The 26,258-nt window shown below is 41.4% G+C and overlaps 1 protein-coding gene across 1 annotated transcript in view; it reads right to left on the bottom strand.

The window, feature by feature from the left end:
- The window catches only part of ncanb (neurocan b), a 130,766-nt gene that overhangs the window by 62,694 nt on the left and 41,814 nt on the right, over window positions 1-26,258 (bottom strand). The window contains exon 8 of the mRNA XM_085447414.1: window positions 18,462-18,578. Coding sequence (XP_085303540.1) covers window positions 18,462-18,578 — 117 coding nt within the window. The remainder of the gene's footprint in view (window positions 1-18,461; window positions 18,579-26,258) is intronic.

Here is a 26,258-nt window from a genome sequence, read left to right as displayed (position 1 = left end):
AAAACAAAATTCGACGGTCAGTACTCGTAGGTCTCCAGGAGGCCAGTGAAATACAGACAGACAGGAGACAAAATAGCTGCAATCAGTGTAAATATGTGTTTAGCTCATGGACGTGTATGAATGTATGTGAGATACGAATTTTGTGTGTGCATGTGTGTGTACCACCAGCACACAGTAGAGTCCTGGGCCTTAAGCTGTCTTTAGGTGCACTGAATTACAAACGGATCAGGATCAGCAGGGACAAGAGGAGACTACACAGCAGCTCTGGTACTGCCCAAGGCTCTATGCTGCTCTCAAGAGAGCGTGCTTGGGCGTGATCAGCTGATCAGAGGATCCACAGTCTGACGATAACACAATCTTTTACTGTGCATTTCTGGTTAGAAATAGAGAAAAGTATTTCACCCCTTTTGAACAGGACTACATTACTTCACCAGTACATCATGTGGGAGCCCAGATGATGTACTAAGAGCTTCATGCAGGCAGGGATCCGGCTCGTCAGGGGTTACCAGATTTTCTTGTGTCAAAGGAAAGTGAGCAAAGTGAGCCTAAAGCCGTCCTTGTAGACATTTCCCCCAAAAATCTGCAACGTTGAGAATAAAAACAGCAAAAGATTCATCTTAATTCAAGGCCTGCAATGTGGATGTGGCAATGCGCAGGCTGCGTCAGTGGCGTGTCTGTGAATGTGTGTGCCCACAGTATGTTTCAGACAGGTCTTCGCTTTGGTTGACAGCACTGTTGCAACATTCATAACAGCCTGGGAAAATGTAATGAGCTAAAGTGTCACAACATCTCAAATCGCTCTGCTAGCCTTCACTTCTGACAGTCTGACTCCGCTCCCCAGTGCTGTGTGTGTGTGTTTGTGTGTGTTCACTGGCTTTATCTTCAGGGTCTGTTTATATTTTGTGTGGGAGGGGGCCAATGGCCAAGAAATGGAAGCCAGGGACAGGAGAAGCCAAGCAAGCTGCCACAATGCCACCAGTATCTTACAGCCTCACGCTATTTTTGTCTCGCCACAGAAGTCGAAAGAAGGAAACTGGAGATATTCAGGACTGTAAAGTGACAGAACATGCAGAACAGATCCAAAGAATCCTCTTCCTCTCCTTTCTATTTCTCCTCCCTCGTTGTCTTCGCTACTACTGTTATATTAGTCACTTCCGAGTCTCTTCACCTTCTATTTTCTCTCTCTCCCTCTGGAGATCTTTTAATGGCAAGTTTATCCTCGTTCACCCTGTGGCTCTTACCAGGCTGATTTCCTTTGAGTCTACAAGGTTTACAGGTGTCCCTTTAGGGTTCCTGGTGTTAGCAGTGGTGGTGTCCCTCAAGGCTGTGTGGTGTAAGGTCTGTTCTCTGACAGCTCTGTCTGCCCGTAACACCCAGGGTGCCAGGTGTTATCATTAACACGTCTCATCACAGCTTAAAGGAGCCACACGTCTAAATCTTACAATGGATTGCTTGTGATATCACTTTTCTCCACTTGCTTCCTTGAAGCTTTTTCCAGTCCTCCATCTTCCATCTGTGTTCCTCCTTTTTGTGCATACTTTGTTATATTTTTTTCATTTTTGTGCTTCCTTCCTTGCATGCTTTTCCATCCTTCCTCGCCTCCTTGTCTTTTGGTCCTTACCTCTATGAGTGCGCACACTTAAAAAATACAATAACTTTAAGTAGAGCAGTTCCCTAGAGGGGTGAGTGACAGGCTATTCTTTGCCTCCTGTCGTTATTTCTGACATAGTTAAAGAGGAAATAGTAGACTAAAATTATCTATTTTTCCCTTTGTCCTGTCAGAATCAATTAATCACTGACAGTAAAATTATATAAGGATGTTTTCCGGAGTGGTGAGAGCTCTGATGTTGAATTCTTAAATCTATTTCTGGTAAGGAAATTGAATGAAAATCAAAAAAAACTGCCCTCTGGTAAATACTAAGAAGGAATTATTTACTATTTTTCAGCCAGTGTAGATCTGACAGTCATTCAGACATGAGCCTAGTGAAGGACTTTATCCCCTCAGTCATCTTTGCTCTGTCTCTTTCTCTTTCATGCTTTCTTGCTTCATCTCACTCTACCTCATTCATCTCTTTGGTTATTTTCCACCCTCTGGGTTGCTGCTATGGAGATATAACAAAAAAAAAATCCTTTACACTGTTGGGCCACCACAAGGTGTACAGTAATGCATTTGCTCATACATTTTAGTACAGTGTTTCTTGCATTTTATTCCTCATTAAAAATGTCAAATATATGCAAAGTATACAGTGTTTATACTTATATTTGTTCTTACACATGCAGCTCCAAAACTATCCATCCATCCATCCATCCTCATCCGCTTTATCCGAGGCCGGATCGCGGGGGCAGCAGCCTAAGCAAAGAGGCCCAGACCTCCCTCTCCCCAGCCACCTCCTCCAGCTTATCCGGGGGAACACCAAGACGTTCCCAGGCCAGCCGAGAGATATAATCTCTCCAGCGTGTCCTGGGTCTGCCCCGGGGCCTCCTCCCGGTGGGACATGCCTGGAACACCTCACCCAGGAGGCGCCAAGAGGGCATCCTTGTCAGATGCCCGAACCACCTCAGCTGGCTCCTTTCGATGTGGAGCAGCAGCGGCTCTACTCTGAGCCCCTCCCGGATGGCCGAACTTCTCACCCTATCTCTAAGGGAGAGGCCAGCCACCCTTCGGAGGAAGCTCATTTCTGACGCTTGTATCCGCGATCTCGTTTTTTTGGTCACTACCCACAGCTCGTAGCCATAGGCGAGGGTAGGGACGTAGATCGACCGGTAAATTGAGAGCTTCGCTTTTACACTCAGCTCCCTCTTCACCACGATGGACCGGTGCAGCGAACAAGACCCCCGAGATACTTGAACTCCTCCACTTGGGGCAGGAACTCATCCCCGACCCGGAGAGAGCACTCCACCCTTTCCCGGCTGAGAACCATGGCCTCAGATTTGGAGGTGCTGATCCTCATTCCCGCTGCTTCACACTCGGCTGCGAACCGTTCCAGTGCGAGCTGGAGGCCCTCACCCGATGAAGCCAACAGAACCACATCATCCGCAAAAATCAGAGATGAGATTCTGAGGCCATCAAAGCGAAAGCCCTCCGCCACTTGGCTGCGCCTAGAAATCCTGTCCATAAAAATTATGAACAGAACCGGAGACAAAGGGCAGCCCTGGCGGAGCCCATCACCCACCGGGAATGAGTCCGACTTATTGCCGGCAATGGAGACGCTGTACATGGTCCATTCGGACTCAATGTCCCCAGTCTCCCTCGGAATGCTGTTGAAGCTCTGCCGGAGGTGTGCGTTGAAGATCTCGTGGACTGGGACCTTTGCTAGACGTTCCCAGCACACCCTCACTACGTGTTTACGTGCACCAGGTCTGTCCAGCGTCCTCCCCCGCCACCTGATCCAACTCACCACCAGGTGGTGATCAGTTGACAGCTCAGCCCCTACAAGGGGCTCCAAAACTAATCTAGTCATTACCAGGTGGTGAATGCAGATGCATGAATCAGACATTAAATTGTCTTTACATTCTAGCACATAGTACAAAGTCTGTATCCATGGATACTAATGGTAAGTGAATTAACAGCACAGAAGTGGGCATTGTTTAGACTACATGTGTAAAAATGTCCTATGCCTGTTAACTACTACATATTTGTCGTTTTTAGGTGCATTGCTACATTTGTTGGCTCCACCAACAAATTAATTTCTTTAATTAATGAAATCACTTTCATTCAAATATGGTAATGACTGTCTGCATAGAGCCAACATGCCAACACGGTGACAGCTAAATGATAACAGCTTCAAACTGTGAAGTCAAAACCAGTCGATGATGTCATACTGGCTAAGTCCATCTTATATATACAGTTCCTGTCTAAACCATGCCATATGTTTTTATTTTCTTGCATGAGCGCACTGTGTTGAAGAAGTATTTAATTCATATTTACAGCTGACATAAGTTTGAGTCTCAGTCTGCAGGTGCTTGTGTGTCTGTACTTGAGTGTCATTGTGTGAGTGTTTCTGGAACACTGATAAGACCCTCCCGTGTAAAACCCAGTTTGCGGTCTTCATGGGAAATCAATTTGTCCCGCTTTCTACGTGGCCAGCCTTTATATGCTTCACTTCCTCCCACAGCTGTCACCCAATGTATACAGAACCATTGCCTCTCTCCATCCAACACAACGCACACATACTCACTGAGCTAAATCAAACGCATATCAGCCACATACATGCATATTCATTCAATTTCTATGCATATTCGGTACTCCAGCTGACAAGTGAATTACAAAAAGTGGCAGAAAAGATGAGTCAACTCAAGGTGGTGGTGAGTGTGTATGTGTGAGCTGGTGAGAGAGTGAAAAAGAGATAACAAGAGAGAGGTGAATCCTGGCAACTTGGCCAGGAGCTCATTAATCTGCAGATGTGTTCACACCAAAGAGATACGGTGTGCTGCACTCACATGTATTCACACATGGACGCACGCACATTATGAGCCCTGTAGCTCATTCTTATTCAACTCTGCAGCCAGTGTGTCCTTTGATTCTCATTGTCCTGAGGAGGTTTGAGAGGAGGGAGTGTCCATGGTGATTGAAAACTGAGAAATTATGCCATCACCTATCTCATATCTTCTGTGAACAGAGTTTGCCTACACTCCAGTACCCCTCTGCAGATGCTTGTTTTTTTTTTTTATTAATGTTTTTTTTTGTGGCGTTTTTTTGAATGTGTCTAATGGATGCACCACCAACTGAGTCAGCTGCAGGCGCAACAGTGTCAATCAGTACTACAGGGTTTTTTTGGCATTCTTGGTGGTGTTGGGGTAAGAGTATGCATGGTAGTGGCAGCGGGGGTACAGCCAATCATAATGCTGATTGAGGAATCCAGTGATGTGGACGAATTAATGAGACATGGGGTACTGGCTGAGCCAGCCAATCATAGCCCTTTAAGAACTCGTCAGCTGCTGACAAACTGTGAAAAACTGCCGGTCATCAATCACACCAAAAGAGATGTTCTCTGCCATTCGCACACTTGCCATCACATGGTAGCTCATGGATTGTTCATTTTGAGTCACAATGCTGAGTCATTTGTTGTTATACCACCTTCAAACCAAAAGAATTCACCAAAAAAGTCTTATTTTAACCACAAAATGCATCACCACCCCATATTTTTCAGCAAAGATTGCTCTTAAAAGCGTCTTGTTTGAGTTAAAAGACGTCTGATTAAAAAAAAAATCCAGGATCATTAAAGACCAGGACTGTATTTTCCCATGGTTGAGTTTGTCAGAGTTGTTGGTGGCATATGAATGACCTTTTCTTAATATCACTTTTTCCTACCTGGTGGTGATTGCCCTACTATTGCAGGAAAAATAGAAGCAAAGAAAAAGCACTAGAAACTCTATAACATATGGGCCTAACCTCTAGAACTAGAAGGATTTGGAGCCAAACACATAAATCCATTGCATCATTAATGATGGAATGAATGAGATGTCCTGAGGGGAGCAGCACGGCAGCTCCTGCTCCTTCCATCTATCTTCCTATATGTAACCTAACAACTCACCTAGGATCTATCGATCTGCACATTTCTTTCTTACTTTTTTACACTTCTGATTATAACTCTTTGCTTTACTGCATAAATCACCTCTAGCTCTAAGAATACCAACTTTAGCTTCACACTTTGTTAATCTTGAGAGAATCTGCTGACAAATATCTGAACAGCCTGTGTGTATCTGCCATAGAACATCCACCATGTTCAGCTACAGTCTGTGCTTTCCACTTTCACAATCGTCTTTGACCTCACCGCTTAGATGTATGGACCTTTGGTGAAGTGGGTATGGGCCGCTGATATGAATAGCCTCAACCTCATGAATCTTTCAGGCTCAATCATATGAGCTGATGTGAAAGGAGTTGGCCCTAGAGGATGAATTAGTTAATACATCAACCAGTGGAGGCATTTCTAATGCCCTCTTTAAACAAGAGTTGTGCATTAGCTCTTCTTATAGTCTTGAGTACATATTAGTTTAACATAAGACAGGTACAAACAGGTGTGTGTGTGGGGGGGAGGTCATATCTGTGTAGAGAAAAAATGGACATAAAAAGGAGAATACATTTTGCACACGCCCTTGTGAGCATATTTGGCAATTCGAGTATGCAGGTGAGTGAGCGTGTGAGCTTGAATAAGTTTCATTTTATGCATGAGTACAGAGACATTTCGGTATGAATAATTGTATTGGCCTTTGACAGAAAAATACTGAGCAAGAGAGGGAGAAAAAAAGGCATGGAGCCACAGAGAGAGGTGGGGGGAGAGGTTCGGGGTTGCAAGAGAGTGAGGAAGTGTGGCAGGAAATGAAATGTGTTATTTGGGAGAACTGGAGGTGATAGTGTAGGGTGGAGGGTTTGTGTTCACCCCAATCTCTGCACTGCAGCGCAATTTCAATGCAGCCCTACACTGCAGGCTTTGCCAAAGAGCGATGTTCTGGAGGGGTCAAGGAAGGGAGGAAGGATGAAGGAAAAAATGATGGTCTGAGCAGAAGAGAGGGAAGAAATGGGTGCAAAAGAACGGCAGAAGGAGAAGGAAAATACAGGAAATGGCAACTAGGAAAGAAAATAAGGAGATGGAGCGTGAAAGAGCGACAAATGAGGTGAAGGCATGAAGATGCGGTCAAAGTGAAAAATGTAAGAAATAGAAAAAACATATTTGATAAACGGTAAAGAGCAAGCACGGGAGAGAGGGAGGAACTGGGGGAAATAACTCCGATCTAATCACCATGATTGGGAAAGTTGGAAGAGCAGAGTGTGTGGTAAGGTGCAAATTAAAAAAAAAAAAAAAAAAAGAGTGCTTCCTGTCAAGCAGAAAACCAACCTGAGGACTCTGCTATGTGCAAACATACTGCAAAAGATGTCGCTTTTCAATTTATTTTGCTGAAATTGACCAGGGAGTTCTTTAAACCACCTGTAAGTCTGAGCAAATGTGCTCTGTTAAATTGAAAAGGAACTGGATAGATGTTTATGCCTATTAGACGTGGTGTTGTTTTTGACTGATTTACTTGAGAAATTTTTGGAAAGCTGAGAAGAAATGAGCAAGGCTGATTATGGATAAGAAATAAGACGAGTTTATGAGGCATGTGAAATTGGTCAAGTGACCCAAGAGGCAGAAAGAGGAAATCACAAGTCCAAGAGGAGTTTTGAAACATGAAACACATTTATTTGTTCCACCAGATAACATAAGAAACAATTCTGACTAGCACTCTCCACAGACAGATCCCAACACCAGTTCAAACACAACACAAGTCAATCCCATCAATGACAACAACTGACACACTAAGTGGGCCTCTGCTTAAATACTACTGGATGTGTACTATAAGCAGATTCAAAGAGACTTCTTACATAAAACCCTTTCCTAAATTATTTAAAATCTCCATCCACATTAACAAACCACCATTGCCCAATAAATACAAATAAACAGCAATCAATAAATACATAAAGTTGTAGTTAAAAGGTTACATCAGACTGAATCTATGGACATTAATAATAAATGTCCCTTAGCAAGGGAAAACTTAACCAGACACTTTTGATGAAATCAACAGCTGGATGGTTGAAACTTGGACACAGTTGGGTGTTCCAACAGGATGATGAGCCCAAGCACATTGCAAATGGTTTTGGAATGCATAAAGCGGCCTAACGTTAAGCTTCTGGAATGGCCTTCCTACACCCCCAACCTCAACCCTACTGAAACTTTGTGGACTATGCTTAAGAGCTTGGTCCTCGTCAGGTAACCAATTTAAATGAATCCAACAAATTCAGTAGGGAATTCAGAATCCATTCAGAACTATACCAGACGCGTGTTGATGACTATCAAAAGGTGAGGTGGCTGGCTGAAGCGCAACTTGCTAACCAAATATTAGTGAGCATTCTTTTGACCCTGTCTGGATTAGAGAAAATCCTAAATAAATTAAAACTTGTGCATTTCTAATTTTTTAAAGTCATTAAAGATGTATGCTGCGATATAATTTTACCCTGGAAAAAGAACAGTTTAAAGAAATCACTAAAAGCCCAGACTCACCATGACATTAATGCCCATAATAAATATATATAAAGCTTTGACTCCAATTGTACATCTAACCAGTAAAACCAAAGACCCTGCTACCTAAAATCCACTTGATGTTGTCCTCCCAGAATTAATAAAAGGTTGCAACCAAAGAACTATTTTGCCTGAACACCCTGGGAGTTAAGTTTCTTCAGTAGATGAATTAAAATATGCAGCCTTTACTGGCTTATGTTAGCATAAGCCTTTTTATTCAGCCGGCATCTAGCAAACAATAAATCATACTGTCACGGTCCTGGGTCAGTGACCCAGTGTTTTGAGTTTCTTGTGCCTCTGAGTTTTCTGTATTATGTTCTTAGTTCTCGTTGTTGTCCTAGCTTGTTCTTTAGTGTAGTGTCTTAGTTTGGTGTTCTTGTATTCTGTTTAGTTCTCTGAGTATTTAGTAGCTGCCCTCTGTGTTTCTTAGTTGCTGTCTCCCCTAGTCTAGTTTGCATCTTTGCTAATTCCTGTTTTACTTTGAAGGTCTGTGTCTCATGTGAGTGTATCCTACTTTGCTCCCTTGTCTCGTCAGTTCTGATTTCTCCCAGCTGTGCTCTCCTTCTGTGTCTCATTCCCCTCGTTACTTCCCATTGTATTTAAACCCTGTGTTTCTCTGAGTCAGTATCGCGTCGTCCCTCATGCTGTGTGTGATTCTCCCCATGTCTTCTGGTATGTGTTATAATTAGCTTTTCCCAGTTCAGTTTTGTATTGCTTGTGTTCTATTTTCCAGCAATAAAGCTGTGCTTTTGAGTTCAAGTTCTGTCCCCGTGAGTTTGCGTTTGGGTCCAATCCCTGCCTGCCACACAGCGTTTCATGACACATACATACAATATGTTTTACAGTCAAGTGGAACAACCCTGCCCCGTATCACTCCCGTGATAATGTGACAATTCAACAAACAAACAATACATGTATTTTAATACACAGTGTGTGAGTCTTATTTACCAATATTCTATTACTGTATGTGGCAATTATAGTCGTCAGTTTCGATGATCAGTATTTGTGTAGCAGTTACTCAGATCATTAGTTGCAGTTTATGAGAATGGGAGCTTGTCCTTACAAGGCAACTGTGACCATGTCAGTTCGGCCAAACTGTTGAACTTTATGAAGCAGCACAGGTACTATTATCTCCTCCAATTCATCATGCAAATGACAGAGAAAGTGGAGGAGGGGAATCCACACCAGGCCATGAGTAAGATGGACAGAGATGAAGTGAGACAGGGGTTAAAACACAGGAAGTGAGAATAGGATGACCAGAGTAATTTCCCACTTTTAACACCACCATTTACCTTCTTCACCCTATAACACACGCTGAATATGAAATCCAAAAATCACAGTTCATTTACTAGCTTTTAGCTTTGATTTTCTCTCAGACTTGTATGTGTTGCCAGTAATAACAGTGTGTTGTTGTTAATCTAGATGCATATGAGTGATTTACAGCCTGAAATTGCTTACCTGCCTGCTCCCTTTTTTGTCCTGATTGACGGACTGATGGCGTGATTGAGATCTTCTGGCAAAGCAAATAGCAGTTGACCTGAAATAATTTGCATAATTCCTGGTCTGCCTAGAATCACTGTGATTTGTTGGCCAGTCTTTAGAAATAGATGGAGATAGGTTAATGCATTTCCTTCTCGACAAACCACATTTGAACTAAACAGAAAAAGCTGCTTCTGTCAGAAAGAGTTGGATTTTGGTTTTATACTATAAATAAAGGCAAACAACGGTCCTAATCTTGGAGGAATCTATTAAATTTGTGATTTATTGCTCTGGTTGCAGATTCTAAATCAAAAGAACTACAAATGTTGCACCATTATAACCCTGTTGGTGTTGCATGGCAGGAGTTTTTTGTTTGTTTGTTTGTTTGTTTTTTAAATATACTATATACAGACAGCAGAGTACATTTGATTAGAAGCCACAGGATCCTGAACTCTGACTTCTCATCCATGTTGATTTAAATTTAACACAACAACTGAATAAAATAAACCTGCTGGATTTGCCAGAATGTGCGATACAGGCAGGAAGTACTGAAGAATGAAGTGTATGGCTGCTGCCATTTTCAAGGTCATGAACAAACAAAATCACTCTAACTAAAATGTAATCGTGGTGTTTTATGTGATGAATGTGGGAGCATTCTTTTTACAAAACATAGGAGTACAGGAAAGATACCACACAAAACTACAAAAAACCCACGAGTGACACTGTGAACATACACAGACAAAAAAATAGTATGAGATAAAACTAAACATGTACTTGATTTTGCTTTATGAATTTATGTGCATAAGGCTGCTTTTCCCTCTCCAGTTAGAATGAAATGGGCATAAATATATTAGTTTGCAGTGCAGTTAATACTTAATAGACCTTTTAACAGAATGGATGGCAATGAACACATTGTGTCACATGGGCAAAACCCTCCAAAAGCATCAGAGCATTTGTCACCATGAACAACTGCTACATATGGCTGTGGATATTCATAGAAGCTGTACCATTAATGTAAAACATTTGTAGCGCTCGCACTTTAAAAGATCTCATAAAGTATTTAATACTTGATGATAAAATGAAAGGATAGTTATCACTAAAACTAGGAAACTGCGTGTGCATGTCATGTATGTCCATGACTTGCACAAATTCTCACTACTACCTAATTCTTTTATAGAAACTGGATGATTTGTGGACTATCATATGCATCTGGTTTCAGGTTTTGCATTTAAACTGTTGGTTAATAGTATTACACGTGTATTGTTGAAAAATTAACACTGAGAAAAGTTAATGATCTAGTTTACTTCATGCATTTAAGTGTCATTGTAAAGTGGAGACACTCTCAAGTTGATTATGAGAGTCCAGTCAAGTAAAGTCAGACCAGAGAGGTATACTAATACTAGTTTCGTAGAGGAAGGATTTCACAAAATTTAAAACCCCATTGACTTGTATCACAGTTGTGATTATTAACTTTCTCTGTTAAGCAGAGCTTCGTGCTTCTGGCTCTGTGCACACTCACATAAAAATGGGCCATTGGTGGGTCACATGACATTTCTTCCACACAAAATAATCGCTGTGAGTGCTGCTTATTCCAAGCAGAGACATTATCAGATGATGATGATAAAAATCTATAAAGCCCATAAAAAAATCTAAAAGTAAAATGTAACTGTCGCAAATAAGAGACGAGATTAATGCTTCAGAAAATCATTAATCTGGCGCTTTAGCGCACAGAGCAGTAAAATAAACAATTCCAATGCGAGTTAATCATTTTATTGCTGAGTGCGCTCTCATTACTGCTGTCTGTTTCTACGCTGTTGGCTGCACATTAGACTTCTGAAACTTTAAACTGGATACGTTTGAACATTAAAGGTTACTGTCCCATAGCCCAATAAAGGAGACATGGAAATTTGTCAACAGATCAAAGTGAAATTACTTTCATTCACTGAACAGGTAATATTGGTGTGTGTTCTGTCTTCTAGTAGCTGCAATTCCAGCAGTGTAAAATAGACTTAGCAGCAGATTAGGATCAGTTATAATGGCATTTATACATTTTTGGCATCACTAAATTAATTTATGCACCTTCCTGTGATATTGTGGTGTGCACTTCATTTGGTGGTGGTTTTAGTAAGGTGTGGCTTAACAACTTCCACATATAAAACAGATCTGCCAACAGAGAATCTATAATGCACTTAATGTAAAACATGGTGTAAATGAAATGTTAAAGTTACCACTATGACTTAGCCAGGTGAGAAAGGAGCCTCTTTCATGATACAAAAAAAAAAAAAACCCTCTGATTTTAAGCTTAGCATAGCTAAGACACTAATCTCACTTCATAGTACACCCCTCAGGTCTGTTCCATTAGGATTCAATCAGTGTTTACAGCTGGCAGATAAAGTTATAGTGTGTGTGAAATTTAGAGATTTTAGTATTAATAAATATAAGAAAGATTTTTAAACAAGATTTAATATTTATTATCATGGTTACTTGGGATACACTAATGCCTGGGGGCACTGCATCTGGTTTGTGTGTTTTTTCATAAAAAAGTAAATGGGGCTTTTATTAACCTCAGTTGTAGAAGGCTGGCAGATCTCTGTTTTGAAAAGTAGATGTACGAAGTCGATGCTTGTTGTGCTGCTGTGCTCTTGTTAAAGTTGTTTGGCTCACACAAACTTAAGTCCTTTCATTTTTTTAATTAAAAGCACCCAGCATTTCGCACCCACACATACCTATCATTTCTCAACAAGCCTTTTAGTCATCACTCAACAATAATCAGGGCTCTAGAGTGCGACCAATTTGGTCGCAAATGCGACCAAATTTTTCAGTGGTGCGACTAAAAAAAATATTTGGTTGCACCTGTGCGACCAACTGTTCGGGTAGCAAAAAAAAAAAAAAATCTGCAACCTTCCCTGTGGTCAACAACAGACACACATTATGCCCCTATCGTGGACTAAACCAATCAGAGATAGTAAGGGGCGGGACCTCTCTGATTGGCCGTGGTCCAGTTGAAAGTGCAGGTGGAAGTGGGAGGTGAGTAGCTTGAATAAAGCGATATCAATTCATTAAATCCTGAATCGACTTTTAAATATAACTGTGTTTTGCCAGAAACGCCAGATTCTCAGATTAAAGCTCACAAAACCATTTCAACAACAACCAAACAGCAAACGAGAGCAGGTACACGGACTCCACACAAAGACGTAAACACAGAGCCGACGCATCAGAATCAGCTTTGTCTTTCTCGGCTTTCTCACCCGACGGCCCGTAGACGGACACGCTGTCGGAGCTTAGCGATTCTGATGCGTCCGGTCCGCGCTGTGATTACGTCTTTTTGCGCTGATTCTGAGCTGCAGGTTTTGTCTCTCTCCAACCAAAATTCACCAAGCCAGCAGCAAAAGAAGCAGCAAACTACGCTTCACATTTGATCAATGTCGTCATGAATTTTGCTGTTTTGCTTCCACGACTATTAAGATAAGATAAGATAACCTTTATTAGTCCCACACGTGGGAAATTTGTTTTGTCACAGCAGGAAGTGGACAGTGCAAAAGTTATGACGCAAAAATTAGAATACAATAAGAATAAATACAGTACACAGCTGTACAGAATAGAATAAAATAATATACTATATACAGTAGAATAAAATAGAATAAAAATATACAATAAGATAAAAATAGAATACGAATGCTATATACAACTGAGTAAAAATACAACGATGCCAGAAAAGATTATTGCACTTAGTGTTATTGCACATGTGTGGATGTGTGTGTTTGTTCAGTTAAAGTCTTTGTTGTGGAGTCTGACAGCAGTGGGGAGGAAAGACCTGCGAAATCTCTCCGTCCCACACCGTGGGTGCCGCAGTCTCCCACTGAAGGAGCTGCTCAGTGCTGTCACAGTCTGCTGCATGGGGTGGGAGACGTTGTCCAACAGGGATGACAGCTTAGCCGCCATTCTCCTGTCACTCACCACCTCCACTGGGTCCAGAGGGCATCCTAGAACAGAGCTGGCCCTTCGGATCACCCTGTTCAGTCTCTTCCTGTCCCCAGCAGAGATGCTGCCGCCCCAGCAGACCACACCATAAAAGATAGCAGAAGCCACCACAGAGTCATAGAAGGTCTTCAGGAGTGGGCCCTCCACCCCAAACGACCTGAGTCTCCGCAGCAGGTACAGCCTGCTCTGCCCTTTCCTGTAGAGGGCGTCTGAGTTATGAGTCCAGTCCAGTCTGTTGTTCAGATGAACACCAAGGTACCTGTAGCTGTCCACAGCCTCAATGTCCATACCCTGGATGTTCAGTGGTTGCAGTGGAGGATTTTTGTGCCTGCGGAAGTCTACCACCAGTTCCTTGGTTTTACTGGCGTTGATCTGGAGGTAGTTCAGCTGGCACCAGTCCACAAAGTCTTGAGTCAGTCCTCTGTACTCCTTGTCGTCCCCATCAGTGATGAGGCCGACTATTGCAGAGTCATCAGAGAACTTCTGCAGGAAGCACTGGGTGGAATTGTGGGAGAAGTCTGCAGTGTAGATGGTGAAGAGGAACGGAGCCAGAACCGTTCCCTGTGGGGCCCCCGTACTGCAGACGACCCTGTCCGACACACAGCCCTGAGTCCTCACATACTGTGGTCGGTCGGTGAGGTAGTCCAAAATCCAGGTAGTGAGGTGATGGTCCACTCCAGAGTTCTCCAGCTTGTCCTTTAGAACCGAGGGAAGAATGGTGTTGAAGGCACTGGAGAAATCAAAGAACATGATTCTCACAGTGCTTCCAGCGGTCTCCAGGTGAGCGAGGGAACGATGTAGGAGGTGAATGACGGCATCATCCGCGCCAATGCCAGGCTGGTAGGCAAACTGAAGTGGGTCCAGTGATGAGCTTGTTAGGCGCCGAAGCTGAGCCAGGACCAACCGCTCCAGGGTCTTCATCAGGTGGGATGTCAGAGCCACCGGCCTGTAGCTGTTGAGGTCCTTGGGGCGTGAAGTCTTTGGCACTGGTACAACACAGGAGGTTTTCCAGAGCTGTGGGACTCTTCCCAACCTCAGGCTCAGGTTGAAGAGGTGCTCCATCACCCCACACAGTTGGTCCGTGCAGGACCTGACGACCCTCGAGCTGATGCCATCTGGGCCCGCTGCCTTCTTGCCATTAATCCTCCTCAGTTCCCTCCTAACCTGGGTGGTTGAGAGAGACAGGCTGGAGCCTTGTGTTGAGTGTGTATTGGATGCTGTTGTTGGGGGTGGGGGGGAGTGAGCAGGGTGAATAGAGGAGGTGTGAAGTGTCTGAGGTGTCAGAGGTGGAACAGCAGCAGTGGGGGTGGGTGAGTCTGCAGCCGATGTTGCAGACTGTCTCATGGTTGAATCAAATCTGTTGAAGAAATGATTCAGTTCATTTGCCCACCTCACATCCCTCCCAGGCAGAGAGTTCTGCTGTTTGTGGCCTGAGATGGTTCTGAGGCCTCTCCAGACTTCACCAACGTTGTTTTGCTGAAGCTGGTTCTCCATCTTCTGCCTGTAGCTGTCCTTCCCATTCCTTATCAGTCCCCTCAACTCTCTCTGCACCCTTTTCAACTCCTCTTTGTCTTTGGATTTGAAGGCCCTCCTCTTCTGCTTGAGGACAGCTAGTACAAAAAACCAACCATTTGTACACATATTTACAAATGGCCTGCTGAGTGGTGCATGGAGCATGTTCATTGGTTCATGGACCTCCCTGAACTAATGGCATTTATTGCAATTGTCATCTTGCGGGGGGTTTACAGGGTTCCATCGGTAAATGACTGCTGGTCAGCAAACCTGGGAAACCCACAGATAATTGGAACTATGGCACGAAACCGCTTCCAAGACATCATGCAACACCTACGCTTTGATGACAAGTCCACCCGCAGTGATCGAGCAAAGACTGATAAGTTCGCTGCAATTTCCAGTGTGTGGGGATCATTTGTCACCAACTGCATCACGTGCTACAACCCTGGTCTACATATCACCGTTGATGAACAGCTTTTCCCATCAAAGACTCGGTGCTGTTTCCTGCAGTATATTGCAAGTAAACCTGACAAGTTTGGGATCAAGTTTTGGGTGGCTTGCGACCTAAAATCCAAGTACACAGATGCAAAAAAAATCAGGCCACTGTGCGATGTGTTCACTGCTACAGGTACACATGTGGTAAATGCAGACGACAGATACCGTGGCAGTGCCAGGATTGTGAGTGATTGCTGAAAATGTTGAAATGTACTCACTCACTTTTTATCATTATTTGTAAATATGTGTACAAATGGTTGGTTTTTTGTACTGTTTTCATCAATAAATGTCAGCAACAAAGGACATACAAAGGACATGTGTTGATTTCTCCCTAAGATGGCAAACTGAAACACTCCACTCCCAAACCCCCTCAATCACTCACCCCCACTCCCCTCCCTCCAGAATTCCTAGGTAACGACCTAATATACATATGAATGACTCCAGCATTTGACTGACTGCTCTCCGGCTTTTAAAGGTAGAAACGCAAAATGATGACTCCGCAGGGGTCTAAGGTAGAAAACCAAAATGACTGCTCTCCGGGGGTCTAAGTGTTAAAAGCTTTCTGTTAACTGTCAACTTTGCCTCCTTACCTTAACGTTGCAATCCACACACTTCATTGTTACAACAAGAATCATTAAAGATAATCACTTCAACAAGTCCTTCAACTATTTTATTTGTGCAGTAAATGTTTATTAAATTATTCTGTATCTCCAACTCATTCCAGCTGTGGGATATGGATAATATAATTAATCACTGTGTATCAACACATGGCCATCAAACTTAGAGGCTTTGATGTGCCTCATCAACCACTTTTTCTATTGCAGCATTCTAAAAATTGGTTCTCATGATCAGTGGGATACCACAACTTCAAACAAGATTGTTAATGTCTTTAGATTTATTACTGCCCATATGTCTTACTGACAGCCTTCTGTGGGTTTAGATAAAGTTAGAGCCCTGAATAGAAGTTAGAGTGGAGTTGGAAGATAATTTTTACACTGTCACACCTCCATAAATACTAACTACAAACTCACAGAGGAAACAAAAAGCATGAAGACACCAGTTCTTTAAAATGCTTTTCGCCAAAGAATTCCCAAAAGTTCCAGAGACAGTCCCTAAGGATGACATTGCATCATTTTGCCTAAATAATCACCTTGTATGGAGTAGGGGCAATGGGTGGAATACTGGTTTATTGGATTTTATGGCTATAATAGGATTGTATTGGCTGTCTAAAATCAATTTGAACCAGAAGAAAAAAGATGGAAGCTCTTCAATAAGCTGTCCATCAGTGACTGATTAAGGACACTGAGGCTACACATGTGAAATGAAACACTGTTATTAAAGCTGACTTTCTACTCCCTCTTCAAAATAGCACATATTTAAATTGTAGTCAAGCATGTTCTGTTATAGGTTGCTAACCTTTTTTGCCTTTAGCGGTAAGTAATAGCAAAACACATCAGATATGCAGCTGTTCTAATCACAGCAATTTAGTTACATTGGGAAATAACAACTTCAAAGAAAAGAAAGCCAAAGAGAGACACAGAAATGAAGAAATAAGTAAATAACCAATATTTTGTGACTTTTTAGTGCTTTTCTGCCCAAACATTTTAGCTAAAATATCACAATTTATTCTAGCTGCTTCTATAAACCATCAAGCTTTATGCAGCCTTAACCAAATCCAATGGCTAAAAATCATTACAAAGTGCATTCGTGGATGTTATACATTCATTTGGCATCAATTTTCATTGATCCAGTGTTGTGTTGATTGATCCTCAATGACATTCATGCACAGGCATGCCTAAATGTTATATAATAGGTACTTTTGAGTCAAAGCATTAAAAGGCATTGAATAATCAGAGCCAGGTCAATATATTCACCCCTGATCTGTGACTCCTTTCCATAAGTATTGATCATTAAAACCACAGCGTGGCCGAATGTCTTTGCATGGATGACTGTGAAAAACTGAAAAAGACCATCACACCATAGACATCAGACCATGGACGACGGAACCACAACTGGAGATGTTTGTAATTCATCTGTTGGAGCTGTTACAGCAAGGACAACACAAAAACAGGACATGGCTTGATATGCACATACTGCAACATCGTGTAACTCTTGTGCACAAGCTAACATTTACTGTAGTCTTCCCACAGAAATTTGGCCAGGACCCAGAATCAATGTCAGACTGAATGCTGTCAACAACTTTGCATCAAAGGTGATGTGTTTAAGCTCAGTCAAAGTCTTCCACTGAGTGTTTCTCAGTTTTTAAAGTGCCATTCAAAGTAGTAAAGTCACTTTGATATTTTCTACTACTGCCACATCTTCCTTTTCTTTCCTGTATTTTCCCTCATCCACTGCGGCGTGCACCGCTTCGACAATACTTTAATCAGCTGCTCCACTGCTCAGTGAGCTCAGAGCTCCTCTGTGGCCTATATGTCCTTGTGTCACACACACAGCCTCATTCACCTAAATCACTGCACTGCCATTTTCTGACAGACACATTCTCACATCACATAGCTGAGTGGAAACATGAGCTGCCCACTGCTCTCAGGGCAGAAGGTGAAAACACACACACACACTCACACACAGTTGAGGCACATACTCTATACTTCATCTTGAACAGCCTCTGGCACAAACGGCCGACTTGCAGCATATGGAGATTCCATGTTCATTTTCAGTCAGGGAGCTTGACCCAGGCCTCCTGGACCTGACAGTGAAGCGGCTGAGATTGTAATCAGTTATTCAAACACATAATATGGAAACAAGGCCCACAGAGGCAATCTGCCATTTCCTCGTGAAGTCACCTCACAGTAGACTGCATATGTTAAATGTTAAGTCAGAATATGCCTGTCATTATTTCCCCCTATGCTTCAGGGACACAGCAGTTTGCAGCTGCTGACCTCTGAGGTTCCCTCACTCATACCTGACCTGGCAGTGACTCACCGATCTCACAGCTCTCTCCAGAGAACCCCTGAGGACAGTAGCAACTGTAACCATCCCCTTCCTGCAGGCAGCTTCCACCATGGAGGCAAGGATTGGTCTGGCATGGATTACTCTCCACTGTCAGGAAAGAAAACAAGACGAGGGAGAAGTTAACTGAATTTATCAGGTATATTTCTATAGATAGAGAGCATTATAAAAGTGTCTTCACAAACTATAACAGGCAATGTGCACGCATTATACCTCTGTCATTACCCTTACTGAGCTCATTTTTGGCTCCTCTCTGGCAGGGATAGAAGAAGAGCATAGGCAGACAGTATGTCTCAGACTCTATGACTTTCAACAAGGTGACGGATTGGCTGTTGTTGTGTCTGTCATGCCCCTATTTATCATGAATGATAGTAAAATGGGGCACACCAGAAGGACAGCATGCTAAGTTGACTGTCCCACATCTCAGGTCTTACTGATGAGACAAGGTCCTCATAAATTAGCTGATCATACTCTAGTCATCCATACTGATGCAGGGACCTATTTCTATGGCCCATTAGTGAGTTGCCGAGAAGGTAATAAACGCATTTTACGTTGGTGGGCTATAACTCTGTGTGCCTTTTCATGGGAAATGTTTTGGCAGATGAATGGTGGAGATTGAGATTAACTTGTAATTATTGAACTTATATTTTAGTATGGGACAGAGGGAGGAGAAAATTTGACAAGGACAGTTAGAGCACAGAATGATCATCAGGATTTTTTATTCTGTGTGCAAAGGACTGTAGGGAACTGCCTAGATTAAGTGTCTTTTTATTATCCAATCCTGATAGGATTGCAGGCCCTGACACAATCTGTCAGGGCATCTAATACACTGCATCTTCTCCATAATAACACCCAGGCTCACTTAATGATGTATGAGCATAGAGATGCTGTGCACAACACAGAGTACACTTGGTCTAAAAGTGTGGGAACACTTGCATTGGTGGGTGCGTTACTGTCTTTATACATGTGCACATCTGGAAGCATATGTGTGTGAATATCTGGATGTTTCTCTGACCCTGACTCATTGCATGCACACGAGATATAATGTGGCTGCGTGTTCAATTTTCTGTGAAACATGGTGATAAACTCCTGCTGTTGCAGAGGGGCTGCTGTTGATACAGCGGGCAGGGGCAATGATGGAAATGCTGGCTTTGAAAATACATAAAAGTGATTCGCCGAATGAGAAAAACCATTAGAGACAGGCTCATTTCTTAATTCAGCAGTGGGGAGGAAAAAGCAACACTGTACGTGATTTGAAAACATACATTGCTTAAAGGTTAATGACGTGCTGATGGAAATGGGGAAATCTCTAAGTACTAGTAGTGTATGACAAAGTGAAAACACACTTAGGATATGGTCAATTTGAAGGCTTGGTTGGGTTTGAAAATGTCGGGTAAAGAAAAATTGCGGAAATGAAGGAAAGAGGTAAAGGACAGACACCTTCTGAGTTGTTATCTGTCTATCAATTCATCCACCAGGGCTAAAGGTAAATTGGTAATGTGGAAATGGTGGTTAGCCGCCATAAATACCAGTGCACATGTAACACACATGCATTTAGCTTCAAAGCGAGTGACTTGAAAGTCAATAATGTTTCATACTTCAAATAAAAAAAATAAAAAAGGAGAAATGCATAGAATTCTTTTTAATGGAAAATTAGGGATAAATAATCAGTGATGAATAGTAGTGACGATAATGTTTTTTATTTCAGCTCGGCACAGATTCTATTGAACTTTATTCTCTTGACCTCTCTTGAATAGAGAGAAATCATAGTGCCTCAAAGCTAATATTAACTTAACCCAATTCCAATTAAGTTAGGATGTTTTGTAAAATTTAAACAGAATGCAATGATTTGCAAATCTTAGAAATCCACATTTAATTTAAAAAAATGTAATTCATTGTAAAATGTACTTTTTTACATTTTACATTGTATAATATAAATAAAACCATTAACTGGAATTGGGGGCGAAGCAAATGTCCTTCGCAATGTTGTTGTGCAGTGTTTGAAGGTATCAGTATCAGCGAGATACCCTTATGGTATGCACTTCAAATATAAAAGAGCTAATAATTGTCTAATTCCCCATAAAAAGTATCGTCTGCTCGTATTAAAACCAAATTTATATGCTAAGGTAGAGATCAACCTGGCTGAAGCAAGACTTCAAGTATACAACTTTATATTAGAGCACCAACAATTTACTGGTTGGCCCATATTGGCTATATGTTGTTAGTAAATGCCTTTCAGTATCAGCATCTATAATTGCTGATAAAGCAAAAATTAAAAAAGTAAAGAAGAGACAAGACACATCCTTAAACTATTGTTAGTGCTGATGTTCCATAGTTTGAAGGTAGAGACTTTCTGCAGTTTCCCTGTTGGTAACACAGTTTGGAACGCCTCAAAAAACAACGACTAGCTGATCCCAGCAGAGATTGGCCGAGTATTAATGGAAAAATAAATATGCAAGACAAATGTTAGGGAAATCTGTTTATGTTTCATATGTTTGAAAGAAAAAAAGACAGTCTAATATGTTGGAGTTTTAAATATCTATATGGCTTCTTCGACAAACCTCTACATGTTATCTTTTAAATGTTTACATTTAAGTTGCAATGAAATAAACCAATGGTCTCTTTCCCACTTAAATAAACTGCTTGAGTCACACTTACTCAAACTTTACCACATACTGCCAAAAATAGGTCTACCATTTGATTATCTCTGTCAGTTTTGGGGCATTCAATCAGTTACACAAATGTCTCAAGTCTTGACTGGTGCAGTAGAAAAGGTAGCGATGCACACAAAGTAACTGGCAGCTGAGGACCAGGTTATCAGTGAAAAAGGCTTCAGAACCCAAAAGGCAAACTCCTTATGACTATACCCCCATTCAGTCAAACCACAGAGAGTATCACTATAGATTTGGCTTGTGGTGCTGTTGGAATTAATGTCGCACAAGGCTCTTCTTTGCAATCGTGAAAAATTAGAGTGACAGATCTTCAAAAGTAATCCATAAGCTCTTTAAGATATCAGTGAATGGCATTGCCAGCTGATAGGAAAAATTAGAGCAAAGCTTGTGTGTGGCAGCTGTGTTTATTCATGTATATGGGAATGTATGCATTTATGCCTTAAAAACCTCATAAATGAATTCCTATTGGTTCAATTTTTGCCACAAAAGAAATGATTTCTTGCTATAATTAAAGTAGTTCTAGCAAAATTGCCTTAATAATGAGTTTAAAAGGACTTTTCCTCTACCAGCAGTGATAAATGGTGGCAGTGCAGTCTATGGTAATACACAGACAAGGAGCTGAGCTGTAGCAGAATAGAACATTGATCCAATCTGCAGACAATTAGTAACGACTTATTACACACAAATGAGACCGTGTTCTTCACCATCTGTCCACAAACAATAGCCTGCAGACTTGGTGCTGAAATCATAGGTATGGATTGTGTGAGTACAGGAAAGTTTCAGTACACATCAAGGTTCTGCTTGAATGTTTAAGAAGACACAAAGCCAGCCCATTGCATCTAGTACACTGTTAAAAAAAACATCTTAAAAAAACTGTAATATTCTGGCAGCTGGGGCGCCAAAATACTACCGTAAAATAACAGAAAATAACTTCCTCATGAAAATACAGTTATTTTCAGTAATGAAAATACAGTTTGTTACGCTAATCTCACATGGGATTCTGCCTTTTCCAAGTGCTTTTAGACATCAAATTAGGAACATTTTAACGTGATCAAACAATGAAATTACCTATAAACAAGGTCGATGAATGTGGCAATATGAATCATAATACGTAAATGTACAGAAATATACAGTTAACAGTTGGTTTAAATAATAATGGATTGCATGCCCTGGGAGAGACTGACAGAGGCGAGGTTGCCATATCGCACCATCGGCCCCTCTGGCCATCACCAGTAGGCGAAGAGTCTTGACCACAGACACAATACCGAGAGTGTCCGAGCCGGGGCTCGAACCGGCAACCTTCTGATCACAAGGCAAACTGCCAACTCTTGAGCCGCAATTGCCCTAAATAGCAATGATAATAATACTTATGTGATGTAACACAAGGTTATAGGAATCATGTTATATACTTTTCCACACACTCATCCCCCCCTCCCTTTCCAAACGCCTTCGACGCTTATTCCCCTCTGATGCTGACGGTGGATCAAGGAGACCAGCGTACAGGCTGCAGGCCCGGATGTGCTGTCTAAATCGGCTGTCTCTCACCCTTTACCTTTACCCACCCCTGCTTGCTTGTCATGTGTTTCTTTGGTGTATTAAGAGTTTTTTCATGTGCTATGTGCAGAGGTGTTTTTTTCTGTTCTCAAACTGATCACCCTGTTGGAGCTCAGTCTGGGGGGAGTTCTTTTTTTCTCCTTATCTTTCCTCATGTGGTGCATTTTCCATTGTTATACCTCTCTGACCTGTCTTCCCCATGTGATGTTTTGTGTAATGTATGTATGGTCGGAGGGTAAGATGGCGCCGCCATTGCGTGCAATAGGTCGGCAGCCTTATGAAATTTCCCCTTGTGGGACTAATAAAGGTATATCAAATCAAATCCATAGCATTACATTTGAATTCAACAGTTCAATCTTTCAAATAACGGACATATATTTGTGAAATTTCCCCTTGTGGGACTAATAAAGGTATATCAATATATCAATATATCAATAAAATTATGTTTTATTGCATTACAGTGATTTAACGTTAATTTACATTTGAAATGTGAAATCACAGTCTATTTACCTAACTTTAATGATATTCTTGAAGAACAGAACAAAACTGTAAAATGCAGTAAAATACTTTTATATTAGGATTTTTTCCTACAGTGCAGCCATACCCGCGACCTTGTGGTTGTTAGTTCACATTCATTGGCCGATGCTTAGCGTCATGTCATTATGTGTCCCAACATCCAATGGCATGTCACATTGTTTTCATGGCCACACCCTCACCCCAGGTGCAGAGGCCTATTTCTGTTCAGGAATGTTGTGAATACTTTGAGATTTATATTAATTGCAATTCCTACCTCTACATTTATTTTTTAAAATATATAATTAGCACAGAGTGGCCGTGCAATGTTTTATATGTTTTTTTTTTAGTTTTTATTCCTATTAATTATATTTTCACTTGTTACCTCTGAATTATTGAATCAGACCTAGATGACATGAAATTTTCAGCAAAATTATAATTCAAATACTCCTTAAATTATTGATTATTCTCATTAATTTTTGATCATTTTATATATTTTTCCATAGTATTAAATTTGAATTTAACAGATCATTCTCTCACATAACAGACAAATATTTGTGAAATTATGATACATTTCTGAATGTATTTTTACAATCTAAATATGCATATGTACAAAAAATATATTTAAAAAAGAAGTAAATTGTGTTTTACTATATTTACAGTAATGATATGTTATTTTACCTTTGACATGTAAAATTACAGTCTACTTATGTAAATTTAATGATATTCTAGAAAGACAGTACAAAACTGTAAAATATACAGTAAGATACTTTGACATTACTATTTTTTGGAACAGTGTACTTGTGGGCATGTCTGTACACGTATATTAACTGCGGTTATTATATAATTGGAAAACAGTTTTTAAAAAGTATGAGAGGGAGGAGATAAAGCCCCTGGTCCGTGACACAGATGGGAGGAGAAGATAGAAATTCACATTTATTAAAGAGAAGCACAAGTATGAGAAAATGCCAACTAGAGAGGGACAGAAAGCCACAGAGAGAACTGTCATACATTTCTTCCTCTCTTAATGCTGCTAGCTTATGATTAATTACACACTGGTCTTTAAATAGGTCGCTCCTTCTATCCTTTCTGTGTGTCTTTCTCCTTCTGTGCCGAAGACCGAAGAAGAAAGATAGGAGGCTAGAGTACGAAAAAAGACAAGGGGAAAGATAGAGAAACTTGTCCCTGACATAGACACACGGAAATAGGCAGATATAGCAAAAGAGAGACATTTTCAGCCTTGCAGGGTTTCAACTTCCAGGGCTAAGGTCTGCGGTGTGACACAAATTCATACTCACAAAACAGATAATGTAAAGTCTTCATCCCTGACAATGAGCAGATATTGCAACATCTCTTCATTCCTCTGCAGAGTTTTATGAAATATGTTCTGCTGGGTGACATTTTACTGCTCCATTGGGTCATCTTTAGTTTTTTTCTAAGCCTCTCAAGAGAGAGATTATCTTAGCGTTGTGGCATATTTGGGAAGCTACTCCTCGATGTGTGCTCGTACACACACAGGATTTAGAATGGACCATAAAAGAGGATTGCACTTGGGGAAATGTCTCAAGTCCTATGAAGTCTGAGGCTGAGTGGTTAGCAAATTCATCTGAATGGAAGCCTGCTGAAAAGGTTGTGCTGACAGAAACACTGAAGTCTGCATGAATAAATGTGTGACACGCACACCCACATGTGGCAAAACTGCACACATATGCACTTACATTTGCTGTATATACACCTGCTTATCACCCACCATTTAGCTGTGCTTGGACTCAGTGAACCTTGTAATAGCTTTGCTGAGACATAGATCATACCTCAGCCTGTTCAAGTGTTCCCCCTCTCTGAGCGTGATAAGCCATCACCTAGGCCCAAGAAAGAGCTGGCCCATAAAACTTTAATGCTACAATACATTCCGAAAAGGTACCGAAGCACACAGAAATGTTAGAGCCAGATGAATGCCAGGGCTAAACTGCAAAGTATGGGCTTCACTAGAGTTGTTGTCATCACTGTGGCAGCTCATCTGTGTGTGCAGTGTGAAATATTTATATAGTCACTTGTTCAATGGCCACCGTGAACATCTATTTTATCACAAGTTCATTTTTTGTATATGAAAGTGGCAACATCTGTGCTGTATAACTCCAAGAATTCCCCACACTTGGGGAGTCTAGAATTTAAAATAGAGTAAAATACGCAAAAAACTAGAAATGTTGAAACAATGCTGCGGACACGCAAGAAGAAGAGGGCAAAACGTGACTTCCTGGCGATGTTTCAGAAACGATGTGCACGTCAAAAAATTAAAAACAATGTTTTTAATTTTTAGGTGCAGACTTGCTGAACTTCATAGTCACACCTTTTATGGTATACAGACACACAGGAAATGAGAAAGCAATGAAAGCCCATTTAACTTTTAGGGATCTCACACCTAAGTTCTAATCATTCTTATCCTATCTCCTTAATACTTCTAGTGTTTGCACAGCTCAGCAATGAGTACTAGGCCAGATTGTATAAAACTAGAAGTGCTCTTTAAGATAATTAGGTGCGGCATGACTTTCCATGATGAAAAATACACCCATTGTAAAAAGTTGGCTCTACTGTCTGCTCTGCCAAAGTCTACGGTTCAGTCAATAATCCGTATGACCTATATGACTTCAAATTTCCATCTCGCCTCTGACAGGAATGACATAGAGACTCACATGTCTGAACATTAGCCATGTATCAGTGTCCCCTGGGCAGGAAAGTCACTCAGTGCAGATCAGCCACAATTACTGCCACTGCAAGCTGAATACACACTGGGGAAATATAAAACCGCTTTGTGTTGAAATATAGATAACACGTCTCTCTAGCACAGAGATGCAGACCCCAATGCAATCTTAGATTACTTCAAAGTGATTGATTTACAGAGGTGAGCTACACAAAGGTGGAAAGGGAAGGTAAGAAAGTGGAAAAGGGCAGAAGAAGAGATAGAGTGAGACAGAGGTTAAGTTTACTTGTGGGTAGTGCAGCTCTCGCCTCTTACTGATGTCGGTGCCCCAAC

The sequence above is a fragment of the Copadichromis virginalis genome, linkage group LG23, assembly GCF_057382275.1.
Source record: "Copadichromis virginalis isolate Kocher_CV1m ecotype Utaka linkage group LG23, C_Virginalis_male_GT1.1, whole genome shotgun sequence".
NCBI lineage: Eukaryota > Metazoa > Chordata > Actinopteri > Cichliformes > Cichlidae > Copadichromis > Copadichromis virginalis.
The sequence above is the reverse complement of the archived record's forward strand: the minus strand, read 5'-3'. Positions and strand labels throughout refer to the sequence as shown.